Here is a 15,657-nt window from a genome sequence, read left to right on the forward strand (position 1 = left end):
GCCTCTGCATCACGGTTTATCTTCTCCAGTTAAAGTTTCATTATGTGAAGCCCCTTATAGTTAATTTTCCAGCAGTTCCAAGACTGCTGTGCTTCTTGATTCAAGATCTAGTCTTCCTAAACTAAAGCACCTGTGTATCTCACTTGCAATTACTATGCTACCTCTGTTTCCCTTAATATTATTTGTTTTAGTCTGTCACCTGGGTAAGTTCAGCAGGTTTAATTTCACCTCCATCAGTGTGGTAAATGTGCAGAGTTAAGGGGATAGGGCAGGTGGGCCTGGTTAAGATGCTCTTTCAGCGATTTGGTGCAGGCTCCATGGGTCGAATGGCCTCATTCTGCACTGTAGCAATTCTATGGATCAGTACTTTCCTAGTTTCTCAAAGCATGCTGGATTGAATGCTGTGCTTAAAATTATGTCAAAAGGCTCTTTTTCCCTTGTACATGCACCCAAGTTGTTTTAATGTTGCACTTGTAAGTTATCATATGAAAATATGGAAGAAGCAAGTTTAAAATAATCTGGGGAAAATTCCTTGAGCGTTTGTAGCATTCACAGTCCATAAGTGCAACAAAAACAATATTTGTATAGAATCTTTAGTGAAAAAAAAACCCAAGGTGCTTCACAGGAGCAAACTAAAACACACAATAATACCAAGCTGCACAGGGAGACACTGGATCAAATGACTAAACATTTGGTCAGAGAGGTGGATTTTAAGGAACATCTTCAAGGACAGTTTCAAGGTAGAGAGACAGTGAGGCATAGGAAGAGAATTCCAGAGCTTTGGTTCTAGCTGACTAGTGACAGTCACCAATGATAGACTGATTAAATCCAGGGATGCTTAAGAAGCCGGAATGAGGTGAGCGCAGAGCTCTCGGACTGTTATGAAACTGAAGGAGATTGTAGAGCTAGGGAAGCCTGAGGCTTTGGAGAAATTTGAAAATAAATGAAAATTTTAAAATCAAGATGTTTCCTGATTGATCTACATTCGCTCCCAATGAGCACAAGGGGGAGAGGTGAACGAAACTTAGAATCATAGAATCCCTACAGTACAGAAGGAGGCCATTCAACCCATTGAGCTTGTACCGACCATAATCCCACCCAAGCCATGTTTGATTTGACGTTGGTTAAGTCATGAGCAGCAGTGTTTTGGATGACCTCAAGTTATGGAGAGTAGAATGTGGGAGATCAGCAAGGAGCCCATTTAAATAGTCAAGTCTACAAGTAACAATAGAATGAGGGTTTTGGCTTCAGATGAGCTGAGGTTACAGTCTAGTTCAGTCTCAAACAGCTTCCAGAGAGAAAAATGAACATAGAACCATAGAATCCCTACAATGCAGAAGGAGGCCATTCGGCCCATTGAGTCTGCACTCCGCCCGTGCACTGTAACCCCACATATTTACCCTACTACTTTCCCTGATACTCGGGTTAATTTAATGTGGCCAATCAATCTAACCTGCATGTCTTTTGGACTGTGGGAGGAAATCGGAGAACACCCATGCAGACACAGGGAGAATGTGCAGACTCCACACAGATAGTGACCCAAGGAGGAATTGAACCCAGGCCCCTGGAGTTGTGAGGCAACAGTGCTAACCACTGTGCCATTGTGCTGCCCACCCTGATATCCTGGCAAGCACAGATATCAGAATAGAATTTTCTCAACAGCAGTCAAAAACAATGGCTTCTGGCTTCTCAATATTCAATTGCAAGAAATGTCTGATAATTTAGTAACAATAGAGAGGTTGAAAGAAGTGCTGATGAGGTAGAGCTGCATGTCATAAGCCTACATGTGAAGACTAACGCTGTGTTTTCAGGTGATGTCACCAAGGAATAGCACAGAGATAAGCAGTAAAATCTCTTTAAAAGTTCCTAACATTTCACATACTTGTTTTGTCTTTTGAATTTTCTGTAATGTATTTGTTAGAATAATCTGCTCTGCGACATTATGTGATATTCTCCAGTCATGGTACCACTTATACATTTGTCATAAATCATTTCCCATTAATCATGGTTAAATATCAAATACCTCAAGGTCATTATGAAATTTAGATTTCTTTGGAGTAATCGCAGTCCTGAGAACTTACTAAGAATTTTGAAATCTCTTTCGTTCTTGCTACATTTAAAAGAAAATTACTGTCTAATGTAGCCTATTAAAAAGCCACAAAAACACCATACTCTAATATCACAAAGGCTCCGCCATCCCTTCTCTCATCCAGTTAGCTGTCCAGCTCCCTTTGGATATTCTCAACACGAGCAGACCTGGTTCTAATATTCTCCACCCTTTGTAAAATGCTGTTATATCTCAGCTTCATGTCCAGCTTCCACCTTCTTTCCTTGTATCTCCTTTCAGACTCGATAATTATGTCAAATAAGACATTGGGATTCAAGCTTACCCATGATCCTGAAAATTTTCAATATCAGCTGCAGGCATGTTTTTAGATATTTTAAACAGAAAACTCATTTTATGAACTTGGAAGACCTGAATAACCTGGAAAAAGATATGAAAGATTTGTTTTGAGTCTGGCTATGTAACCTTGCGAAGAAAGCAAAATATGTGACAATCATTTTATTTTCCTATAATTGCCATTGCTAAGATTGAGCTATAGAAAAATTGTGTTGATGCCTCCATTCTCATTTGGAACCACGATGAATCTAATTATATTAAACTTATTATACACAAGAACATATGATTTGACATTTTAAAACAGCCATTTTTCTTTCATTATTATTTAATGCGGGTCCTGATCTCTGCTTCTGTGCTTTTGACATTAATTACACAGGCTTGTCCTTTGATCAGAAAGCTTTTATTTAGAGCCAACATTAATCATGGCCTGGGGATCAATTCTGTTGCATGCTGAAACATATATTTGATGCTTAGGCTTAAACACTGAAGTGTTACTTTAAAATGAAGGGAGCTTTGTTATTATTTCTTAATGTACAAAATAATCCTATGGAGTTGCATTTATTTTGAGAAATTTTGAGTTAAATCGCTGTTCAAAACATACAAGAATCAATTAATTTCATTCTTAAGTTTTTTTTAAATTGCAGTACATTAGCCGTGTCTTTCCGGCAATATTGCAGTGGATTTTCCCGCAGTGATCTACTTAAATCCCCATTGATTTCAGCAAAACTGAAAATCCCACTAACAGGAGGGCCCAGCAAATCCAGCCATTAAATTGGGTGACAGTAGGTAATATACAGTTTTTTTTAGTCTAAAAAAAGCTTCCTGTATTTTGCTGCATTTACCTTTACAAAACCTACTTTGACTTATTATGTTCAGCTCTAGTTAGTGTGTGTATAGTGCAAGCTAGGGAGGTGGGAGGGTGGGTTTGGGAGGCTAGGTGAGGTGGCAAAAGGGGAGAGAGTATCATCTTTGGAGAGGAAGCTATTCCTGATGCACACAGGGCACGGCCTAAAAGGCAACCTTCTGCCTGCCCATCTATTAAGCGGTTTGCTGAAAAGAACAGTCTCTCCACCGCGATTTTATGCTCAATTGAGCATTAGTTGGCAACAGGCAGGACTCCTGTTTACACTTGGATGCAAGTCCCATCTTGGAGAGCTATTGGTCTACCAGATTGTCCAACAGTTCTCTGCCCTCCTCCCCACCAGGTACAGCACTGCAGTGGTCAGAAAAGGTATTGCAACACCGTGCCTAAACCGAAGTCCAGGTCTGCAGTTCAGGTAAGTACCAGAAGTCCTGGGGCAGGAGGACAGGAGATGCCCTTGGGGCAAGGGGGGGGAGGTCAGGAGGGGGATGATCAAAATGTTGGGGGTTAGTTAGGGAGGTGGAGAGGAAGGGGCTGGTGGAGGGGTAAGATGGGCTGGAGATCCTAGGTCCATAAGGGGAAGGTGCTTCAAATCTACGGGGCCCGAAACCTTGCTGCCCAAGGTGAAAGGTGAAGACACTCTTTGGCACCCTGACCCAACCAGCGCCTGCTAGCCTGGGCATTATTATTTTTAATATGACACCAACTACCCGAAAGGCCAAGGATACCGCCAGACTTGGGCAGATTGTTAGAAAAGATTAACTCAATTAGGAACTGTTAGTGTTGCCAAGCTCAAGCTGTATTGGCGTGGGAAATTCACCACTTCAGAGTCAGACTTGGAGGTTCAACAAACTGTTTTATTTGGACAAAGCTTTGGGAGAAGCGCTGGCACTCCACAGAAAAGGCAGCCACCTTCTCAACTATACAATGGTAGTTGAACATCTTTTATACTTTTTAGATAATAGTACGGACATTAGCTGTTAGCACATCATTACAAGTTGAGTAGACTTTGATGTTAAGATTCCTGGACTCGGAAATCAATTATGTCAAAGTATTTTTGGAAGCTGAACAATCCTCCTTTCAGACACTGATATTTGAGAGTTCGGGAACTAGGAAGAGACCAAAATTTATGTTTTCAAATCTCTGAACCATCAAGGGAGTCTTGTTCAAGAGGAGTAAAGTGTTGAAAACAAATGAATCATCAGGTGCCCAGGAAACTACTGTCATGCTGATTAAATGTTAGTATTGTTATTATTATCAGTTGCCTGACCCTTGAGAATAATCTGATCTTGCCTTCAAAAGAGCTTGCCTTAATATCAGAATAAAGACATACATATAGCAGAAGAACAGCCTTCTGTTTCACACTTCCTCAGTAACAGTAGATGCAAAAAGAAATTCTCTACAATATCAATCTGACTTATAATATCCTTCACAGAGTCTGCCAGAGTCTGAAGAGAACTAGAAGTCTTTTGGAGATATTTTCTTGTATCGAAACAGTTTATTTATTGCATTAGTTAATATTAATAGTTAGTATCAGTAGTTTCATGCAGTGTCTTACTTTTAAATAAATTTGAGTTTATTTATTAGTTTTAGGTTGAATGTAATGTTCTATCAGTACTTCTTACCTTTTGGAGCATATGGGAGAATATGGTAGGCATCATGTGTAGTTGTCAACCCATTTTATCTAATTGGTAGGCCCATGGTATGAATGGCTCCTATAAAGGATTTGGTTCATATTTGAATGGCCTTTTTGCTGTACACAATGGGCAAATGTGTCAAGAGAAGCCCAAATCCTATCAATCTACATTAACTGTAGAACCATTAGTACCATGGGACTAGCAATTGAATAACATACATTGAGAGCTACACATGATGCCCACCATATTCTCCAAGTGTTTCATACTGACAGATCATTACTTTCAACTTAAAACTAATAAATAAATTCAAATTTATTTAAAAGCAAGACACTGCATGAAACTAGTAATACGCAATAAATAAACTGTTTCAATACAAGAAAATATATCCGAAAACCTTTTTAGTTATCCTGTTAAGTACATTAACCTGTACTATTTCATTAGTGAGACATAGGCCAGAGTTTTCCACTCCTCTTCAAGTCAGGTGAGTTTGATGATGGACGTTTGGTGTATGTGCTCGGCTGAGGAGCCAAGCTACCATCCTTGGGATTATGACTGAAGGCCTCTAAGTTGGAATCCGGCCTAAATGCGAGAGAAGACCAAAGTCATAGTTCATGTTGTCATAAAAGCAGGAAGAGAGCATCCCCCCCCTACCCCGCCCCCCCCACCGTCATTGGTAGGCTGCACTTCCCATCATCCAATGTCGGGAACATCATTGTAATAAATTAGCATCTCATTGTTGGGCCTATACGCTGGATCTTATCCTTCGTGAAACCATGGTGGTGTGATGTCAGAAAGCCGTGAAGCACGACTAGTCTCGGAAGGTATGCACCTGGCGAGTAGTACTCCCCGGGGAGTTTGGATATAAGTGCACACTCCAAGGGAAAAAGGTCTTGACAGGGTAATACCAGGGGTGCACTTGAGTGAAGACTGTTTGCTGGTATGCTTGTTGTTTGTTGGGATGGCCTTTAAAAATGAGCACTGGGTTATCGATTCGGTGAGTAGATGGCGGAGTGGACGGATCAGAGGCTGCCCATCAGGATATGACTTGGAGCCCCTACTTGCCGTTTTCCTCAAAGTCCTGCCAATTGCTTCAACATGGCTTTTCTTGTCTGACATTGGCCTTTGCTGATATTGGAGAATATCTCACCCATTATTTCTTTTCATGGATAGAATATTTTTACTTTAACACCCCATTTACAGCAGGCGAATTAGAGAGATTATATTGCATTGTGTTGATGTTCAGATAAGTAAGGGATTAATGTTAGCACATCAGTTGTTAACTGGCAACCAAGTTCAATTATGAAGAAGGCTGTAAAGCTCATCTGGGGACACGAGGACCAATTTCAATACCTGGAGCAGTTGTGCATTTCAGAACCAAGGCAGACAGCAGCACAAAATCTTGACCTTAAAGCATGAGATCAGGAAACTTTTAGCTCCAAGGATTATCTCCCCCTCAGTCCAGTGGGAGGTGTGCAGTTGGGCATGTGGATTCATGCTATAGGATGCTGGCAATGGTGTCCGAATGGATCCATCTCTACCCTTCAGGTAAATTATTGGGATTGAGGTCAGAAGGGCATCACGGCCAGTAAGGTAGGAGGGATGCACAAGGCAGTGGAGGCCTGGATGTGCCTTGTGGGACATAGAGGAGACACCTGCCTTTGCACAAGTAAATTAAAAATGGGATTAAATTACCTTTCAAAGCCTCTTCTACTTGTGCTCCACCAAATTAGCCTGGTGGTTAAGCCACAACGAGTTCCTGCACAGGCCTGGGATTAAAAATAGAGTCAGGCCCAATACAATCTCATACTTAACGAAAGCCCCACCACTTCCTGCAGGATGTCACCCTCACCTATTTAAAATATCACCCCACTGAAATATAACAGATCAGAGTAAGCAGCAGAGGCTATTCTCACTCTCCATCTGCCCACTTTCCGCACAGCAGGTAGGGTTAAAATGGGCCCCAAGGTATTTTTTTTCACTTACTGGATTTAGTATTCTTGCATCAGTCTCATTATCAACCCTAAACAATGGAAATGATCACTTGCATTCAAACATTCAGTCCCAGAAGATTAAACAGACCAGAGTTCATTGCATAGCCAATGTGGTATTTTATTTTCCTCACTTTTCTGATTATCTGACCTGCTTACAGCAAGAGACCATTACACTCATGAAAGCAGCACAGCAAGAATAATTACTACTTGAACTGCAGTTTTTCACGGATGTTCTTTCCAAAGCTCCAGAAAAATCAATTTTAATTGACAGAAATATTTTCAGAATACCAATTCAGGACCAATTCAAGGCTATTTGTATCTTCATAGAGAACATTCAATTTAAGACTTTAAATAATGTGCTTGTCTTGCATTGCATTACCTGTTATTTCCCTTCATATATTAACTTTTGATTGTATTATGCTACGGGAAAGATGCATTTGTGTCGGTATCATTGTTTTTGTCCCTCTACCACTGCCATCTGGAGGAAGAAGGAGAGGGATTAAATTGGAGCAGTTGGTCATTTTACATACCCTATTGTTATATTTTCTCATTCCTAGTGGATGCAAGTAGGGAATGGTTTGTACCATGGACAAAGACTCACTTAAGAAAGTTCTTCTGGCAGTGTCAAATAAGATTACAGTGAATATAGAAAACTTTTGCTTATTTAAGTGAAAACATTGTTGACCATCCAAACCCTCAAAGATGCATCCAAATCTATATAAATCCATAACGGCTACTATTACTAAGACTTCCTGTCCCATGTGCTCCAAAAACTTGAATGCATGATCTAGGCTGGCACTTCAGTACAGTACTTAGGGATTGCTACATGGTCAGAGATGTTGGTCTTTCACATGAATTGTTAAACGATGGCCATATCTGCCCTCTCATCAGAGAAGAGAAGGCATGTTCTGCCCCGTGTCCTATTTATCCCTTTTCCTACATCATTAAAAGCAAATTCTCTAGTCTTTATCTCATTGATCTGTTGTGCACAAATTGCTTCCTTTGTTTTCTACATTACAACAGTAACTATGCTTCATGATTATTATTTGGTTGTATTGCACTTTGGGCCATCTGGAGCTCACAAGAGGAGCTTTACAACAACTACCACAGAGCATAAAAGCATTATATAAATGGGTGATATTTGAGGAAATCGGAATTGTTGGTGCCTCTGTGAAATTTCACCTCAATTATTATTATTCTGCATTTCAGCATTCAAGAAAAAGGACAAAGTAGTTTACAAATCTTTGCAGTTAGCTCAGCTAATGACTGTTTGCCCTAAAACAAATCCAGAAAAGTTCGAAGAAAAGAAAGTTGCGATCAGTGTACTTCTAACGTGAGACTTTTTATCCATTGACTTATAAACAAGAATGTTAACACTGAGCTTTCCTGCTTCTGTAGGGAGCATTGCCATTTGATGATGATAATCTGAGACAGTTATTGGAAAAGGTAAAACGTGGAGTGTTTCATATGCCACACTTTATACCACCGGACTGTCAAAATCTCTTAAAGGGAATGATTGAGGTGGATGCTTCAAAACGCTTAACAGTAAGTATTGGCTTTCTGTTTCTCCACTGCTCTCTGGATGTACATTAATCTCCTGTTTGACCATGCAAATCATACATGGTCGTTTCTTTTGAGGATATCAATAAAAAAAATACTGTGCACTCAAAGGTACAGTGCAGTGATTCCAATAGTTTCAAAATTCAATAAAAATTCATGATGCTGTAAGTGTCAGTGATGCACTTTCCCACTTTGTTGCATACTTTTCCACTACAATTTTTAACACAAACATTGCCTAACTAAAACTTTCATTTAAAACAAGCTGAACATGCCAATTCGGTTGTCCTAATCAATAGATATTGCACTGAAGCGTTAAGAAGAATCTCTAACTAACACAATAAGGTGAAGTGTGATCAATCATGTGGCAAAAGTGTCTATTCTTAGTTAGAAGACATGAGCTGTGGTGGATTGGAGAAGATGATTGCTTTTCAGCCGAGTTGCTTCCCTGGTGGCTTTGTGGGCAGTTTAATTGCCCAGAAAGAAGCTAAGTCAGATAGACCTACAAGGTTCCAGGCTCTGCAATGTGCTGCCTTAGCTGATCTGAAGCAGATGGTGAAAAGCCTGCGCAATAATTTTAACAGCCCGACTCCCCTGCACTTTCAACATGTTTAAAGATAGGAGAAGGGAAGAGTAATTAGCCAGAGTTCCTACTCCTCATCTCTTCAGAAAATGCTACTATGCAAATGTCAATTGCAAACAGTATTAAGTTCAATTCCTGTGCCCTCCAAAGCAACTAGCCTGTCAATTTTCAATGTCTAGCTGCATGAGAAGACTATCACTTGAGTGAGCTAATACAGGATGTTGGCATCCATGTTGCCACTCAGCAGCATGAGTCACTACCTCCAGTACAAAAAGGACAGATCTCTAAGGAAAAGGTTATGTATTTTTAAAATATATCCTGTCTGGAGTACCATGAGAACTATATCAAGCATGAAAATAAAGCGGGGAGACCTAGTATTTGCTCACTGAAACTGTTTTTTTTTTAAGAAGTGTCTATCTTACCATTAATTTCATGTGAATGTTTACAGAGAACAACAGGGTCATGAGTGACTTAATCACAACTCAGTTAGCAGAACAGATACCTTGGCGTGATTAACAGCTGATTTTCTGAAGCCGTTTTTATATCTGGTTTAGTGGCAGTTTCTAGCTCCTGCAGTGCCGGTCTCATGCAACTACTAGTGACACAGAATATGAGCTGAAATCATTCAGACTTGCTGTACAGAAAGTTGATTGTTTTTCCACCAGCTTTTCCCAGTGGTTATTTTTGTGAATCTGGCAATGGTCAATTCACCAAAGAATCCAGACAGTGGGCAAAGCAATTTTTTACAAAAGGCTTCCTTTTTCCACATTCCTTTATCCCTCCTTTCACATCCCTTTATCACTCTTTCTGCATCCCTTTAACCCTTTTTTCCTTCAACTATTTATCAACCTTTTCTTTGAATGTTGACATGTTCTCTGCATCAATCAGTAACTCAGTTGTGACTTCATTACCTCAGAATCCACTGTGTAAAAGAAAATCCTTCTGTCATAAGAACATAAGAACATAAGAAATAGGAGCAGGAGTAGGCCATCCAGCCCTTCGAGCCTGCCCCGCCATTCAATAAGATCATGGCTGATCTGTCATGGCTCAGTTCCACATTCCCGCCCTCTCCCCATAACCCTTAATCCTCTCGCTTATCAAAAACCCATCAACCCGCGTCTTAAAAATATTTAGCGAGGCAGCCTCCACCACCTCAACGGGCAGAGAATTCCAGAGATTCACCACCCTTTGAGTGAAGAAGTTCCTCCTCAACTCCGTTCTAAACCGCCCCCCCTTTATCTTGAGGCTGTGCCCCCTAGTCCTACTGTCTTTTTTGAGCGGGAAGAGTCTCTCCACCTCTATCCTATCCATCCCATTCATCATCTTATACATCTCAATGAGATCTCCCCTCATTCTTCTAAACTCTAACGAGTACAAGCCTAGTTTATTCAGCCTCTCCTCATAGCTCAACTCCCTCAACTCCGGCATCAGCCTAATAAACCTCCTCCGCACTCCCTCCAAGGCCAAAATATCCTTGCGTAAGTGCGGCGACCAAAACTGCACACAGTACTCCAGCTGCGGCCTCACCAGTGCCCTGTACAGCTGCAGCAAGACCTCCCTACTTTTATATTCAATCCCCCTCGCTATGAAGGCCAGCATCCCATTAGCCTTCCTGACCACCTGCTGCACCTGCAGGCTGGGTTTTTGCGACTCATGCACAAGGACCCCGAGGTCCCTCTGCACCGTCGCCTGCTGCAGTTTTTCGCCACGTAAGTAATAGTCCTTCCTACCATTATTCCTACCAAAGTGGACCACCTCGCACTTGCCAACATTAAATTCCATTTGCCAGTTCCTGGCCCATTCGCCCAGCCTATCTAGATCCTTCTGCAGACTCTCCACACCCTCCGCACAATTTGCCGTTCCACCAATCTTGGTGTCATCAGCAAATTTCGACACCATACACTCGGTTCCCTCCTCCAGATCATCTATATAAATGGTAAATAGCTGAGGCCCCAGCACCGACCCCTGGGGCACTCCACTAGTCACCAACCGCCAATCCGAATAGCACCCATTAACCCCCACTCTCTGCCTCCCATTTGACAACCAATCCTCTATCCACGCTAACACCCTACCCCCAACTCCATGCCCCCTTACCTTCTGCAATAACCTCTTGTGAGGTACCTTGTCAAACGCCTTCTGGAAATCAAGAAAGACCACATCCACCGGCTCTCCTCTATCCACCGCCCTAGACACATCCTCATAGAACTCCAATAAATTTGTCAGACACAACTTCCCCTTAACGAAACCGTGCTGCGTCTGCTCTATCAAGCAATTCCCCTCAAGATGCCTCGCTATTTCCTCCTTGATGACGGATTCTAACATTTTACCTACAACAGACGTTAAACTAACCAGCCTATAATTCCCTGCCTTTTGCCTGGCACCCTTCTTAAACAATGGCGTAACATTAGCCGCTTTCCAATCTTCCGGCACTTCCCCGGAATCCAGCGACATCTGAAAATTAAATCTTTTAGAAGTAATTTGCTCAAAGAACTCTCTCCAATTTATCAAACACGAGCTTCCTGTCTGAAATCCATGTTGACAACCACTAGTTATTTTCCCTTCATCAAGATATTTAATAATACTGACTTAGTTAAAGACTGTAAAATTTTTCTTGCCTCAGACATTAAACTAATTGCCCAGTCCTTGGACTTACAACACTATTGAACCATGAAAACCATGTCTTAAGTCAGAACATCATAAATCAGAACCAATTTCCCAGAAGAAATGTGTTATAAATGGGGGATTGTTTCCTGAACCAAGGCCCAATGCCCTATTTTCACCAAGGTAGCCCAAAATTGTGTACTCAATCAGTTACGATAAAGCAATATCGCAATAAATTAATATTATAAAATATAAATTTTAAGAAAAAGTTTGAAACACGAAGATTCACCACGTGATATTGCTTTGGAAGAGCAACTGAGTGTCTTGAGTCAGGGAGATGGGTGGTACAGGACATTGATGCTCACGCATGAGTGTTTAAATTTGTTCACTGGCGTGGCGTCGTAAAGACGAAACAGAGCATCAATTTGTAAATGTTGTAAGTGTTCTTCGTTGTAATTCGAATGTCAGAAAGTCAGGGGCTGCCTGGATCCAAGTTAGCTCCATCTCCATTTTTGAAAATGCTGCTTTCTAGTTCTCTGACATGCATCCACCCTCAACAAAACCTGAAAATATAGAGCCAGAATTTTCTGGAGTCTTCCCTGGTAATAAACTTGGCGTAGAGCCCAGTTTATGCTGCAGAAATCTCAGAGAATTGTACAGTGTGACACTTATTATGGCCATGCCATAATTCACTGGGATATTTGTACCATTCCACTATTACGCTGTTTTGTGCCAATAAAATGATAAATTAATTACCTAAGCTCAACCCTGTCTAAAATCAACTACAAGCATTGGTGTCTTGAATTAAAGCCTCTTTAATCACTACCACAAATCAGTAATGTCACTGTTGGGCCCTTAGTGACTTAGTAGCGAAGTGATTTATTGCTGTAAGATCAGACTTTTTTTACACGTATGAGAGTTGCCATGAACTTATGTAGCTTCTGTGGAGTTTGATCCCTAGATGAGTTTTGTCTTTTTGCAGGTGTTAAATCACACTGTGACTTAACACCTGCAGTTTATTACAAAATTGAATTCCCCTAAAAAAAAAATTAAACATCCATGTCTGATCAAGTCATATAAACATATTGGACATACAAAACAACATGCAATGTTTAACATAGGACTGTGGGATGATTGGATCACAAATAAATACCATCAGACTTCAAGTTAAAGCTACCTGCAAATATGGAACGTATTTTCCATGCAATTGATAAATAAATCCTCATTTGGCAGCTGAACTTTGCTAATAGGAAGTCTCAAGTTCACTTTAAAATAAAGATTTTGCCAAGAAATGGCTGCCCGCTTTACCTTCTTGTTTATTAATGTGATGCCCATCTCCTTTTCCAAGATATGGAACTGGATGCTGGAGGGCAGCTACATGTAACCAAAGATGACCAACTCCCTCCTGGAAAACCCGCTTTCTGGGAGCAATGCCAAGATGCTTCCCAAGATCAACAAGGCCCTTTATACACAAGGAAAGATTCTGCTTTCATTTTTTTTTATGAGAATATGTTTTGTCCCGTTATCCTTTTTAACTCTGAACATTGAACTGCCTTGGTCAAGAATTGGATTAAATGAAAGGGTATGTTCAATGAATATAAACACAACTCTGATTTAGGGCACAATTCTCCCATGTACCTCTCTGCTACTTCTATGTTGCAGATGGCGTGTTCGCCAAGGGACCTGGGGTCTGGGAGGTTCAGGCTGAGGGGGAAGTACTTGAGCTTGGGACCTCTCACCTGGGATGGGTGCACTTGTCCATGATGCCCTGCGAAATGTCTTGTTCCTTTTCAGGGCAGTGAATTCAGATGCCATTCTTGGGTAAGACATTTATTATTGCCTCTGTCCTCACCACCAGGCTTGGAGCTGGAAGGGGGAGGTTTCATGTTAAACCCAGCAGGCTGCCTGTCTGCTGCCTCTGCACATGGCTCTATTGCAATTTAATCAGTGATAGAAGTGATGTTGGATAGCCCACCTGCCTGTGGGCCATTTGAGGCCTTTCAATTAACACCCACTTAAGAGCTATTTGGGATTCAAGCAGTTTTGGGAGAGCTCCACACAAAATGCAGGTTTTCCTGCATAGATTGGTGGCGGAGGAGGGGGGACAATCACATAGCAAGTCCCAACCTAGCACTGAACGCCTCCAGAAGCCCCAAGTGCACTAGCAGCAATTGGCTGCTGGTACTGGAGCATTGCAGACCTCTGATTGTCTGGCAGTTCACTAAGGTAGATATCATGTCCTTGAGGCAGAAATTCTGCCTCCTGTCTATTAACGATCAGTCAACCGTTAAATGTCTGCAGAGAAGCCATTCTTCTGCTGAACAAGGACCCCAAAGGCTTTTTAATAGTTGGGAGGGTGGGGGGGACATGAGGACCAAGGCACTCATAGAATTAGTGAGAATCAGATTTTGATTAAAGTTATGCATCTACTTTCATTTGCCTGTGTATGGTTTAAAATAATAACATTCTTCGAATCAATTGCTTTGACGAAGCTTTGAATCAGTTCTCATAATTCCCTTCTTTGGCTTGGGTCCACTTTTTATTGACTCCAATTCAACACTTTGGAATATTTTCCAATGTTAAAGCTGCTACAAAATGGAAGTGTTACTGAAAGAGGAATGATTTGATAAAATTCAAAATGCACTAAAACATGTGTGACCTGATCAAAATAATCCGTTTACTCAATAAGGTAAAATAAAAACAGAAAATTCTGGAAATGCACAGCAGGCCAAGCAGCAGCTTTGAAGAGAGAAATTGAGTTCACAGGGGAACATTATGGAGGTGTTGAGGCTTTTGCTGCAGACTGGAGGGCCCACCGTGTTGCCTCTTCTCAGGGCTGTAAGTGAGCTATCACAGTATCCTGGACCTGGGGTTGGATATCCTGCCCTCAAGGGCCAACAGTACTTCTGCTCATAATCTCAGCTAGGGAGGCGGTGGCCGCAGTGGGAAAGACAGCCACTGGGGGTCCAGGACCGAGAAGCAACACCTGTCAGAAGTCAAGGTGAATGGAGGGGTCACAGTGGTGGAGGTGGGGATTTCGGCAGGGATGTGGCCTCAGCTATCCTTCTCTCCCCATTGCTTGGTCCTACCCTCCCTCCCCACCAATGTGCCTCACCACTGGAAAGCACAAGCAACCCATCCTCACAGTGAAATTTGCCATGCGTGCTGCATGGCAACAGACGTTCCCACAGCTAGATTAACACCAACAGTAATGGTATTAGACACATAGGTAGTATTTTACTTGCCTTTAAGGATCTCAATTGGCAGTGGGTGTGAAGTCCCACCGTGGGCTTTCTTGCCCAGGCGGAGGTGAAAGGCAGCGGGGTGCTTGCATGCCCATGTCCAGCTTGCTTAACTGCCTTCCCTGTCAGCAAACTCACCAGACGAGAGGTGATAAAATAGCCTTCGGTAATTTTTCATCAGAACCAGAAGATGTTGGAGATTAAGCACTTTTAATCAAGTAGAGAACCTGGGGCAAGAGAAAGGCAGGAAAGAGCAAAGGACTGGAATAAGTTGGAGGGCCTGAGTGACAAAATGGATAATAGTGCACGCCAAAAGAGACAAGAAACAAAAGGATGGTTCAAAGAGGTGCAATGGTTACAACAAAGGCAAAATTGAACCTAGAGTGAAGAAGAGTGGGCTACACCTTGGCTGGGAGCCTCGTGGATGGGAAAAAGCTGATTGGACACTCAGGAGGGCAGGCCATCACACCAGCAGTGGGCTGATACACTCCATTTTCGGAAATACTGCACATGACCCTTTCACTAATATCCTCAGTGTGAGCACAGTGGCCAGTACTGGGCTGCACATCATTGGAAGTATTTTGAAACTTGATAGGGAGGGTACAAGCAGATTCACTGCAATGCTACCTGGTGTGAGGAAATACAAATTCCAAAGCAGAGCTCAAAAAATTGAGCTCTTGTTCATTGGAACAATACACCTCGTAAACAATGTGATAAAAATTATGAATGGGTGGCTCAGAGCAGATAGACTCAGACTATTTGCAGAAATTACAGGGTCAATGA

General features: G+C 41.7%; 1 protein-coding gene across 10 annotated transcripts in view; it reads left to right on the top strand.

Moving 5' to 3' along the window:
* Window positions 1-15,657, top strand: part of LOC145343840 (serine/threonine-protein kinase BRSK2) — an 894,349-nt gene that overhangs the window by 740,397 nt on the left and 138,295 nt on the right. For all 10 annotated transcript variants that reach the window (XM_080190257.1, XM_080190254.1, XM_080190256.1 and 7 more), the window contains one exon: window positions 8,290-8,436. In XM_080190257.1, the coding sequence (XP_080046383.1) occupies window positions 8,290-8,436 (147 nt within the window). The remainder of the gene's footprint in view (window positions 1-8,289; window positions 8,437-15,657) is intronic.

Source organism: Carcharhinus amblyrhynchos, chromosome 6 (genome assembly GCF_965287045.1).
Source record: "Carcharhinus amblyrhynchos chromosome 6, sCarAmb.v2.hapA, whole genome shotgun sequence".
Lineage (NCBI taxonomy): Eukaryota > Metazoa > Chordata > Chondrichthyes > Carcharhiniformes > Carcharhinidae > Carcharhinus > Carcharhinus amblyrhynchos.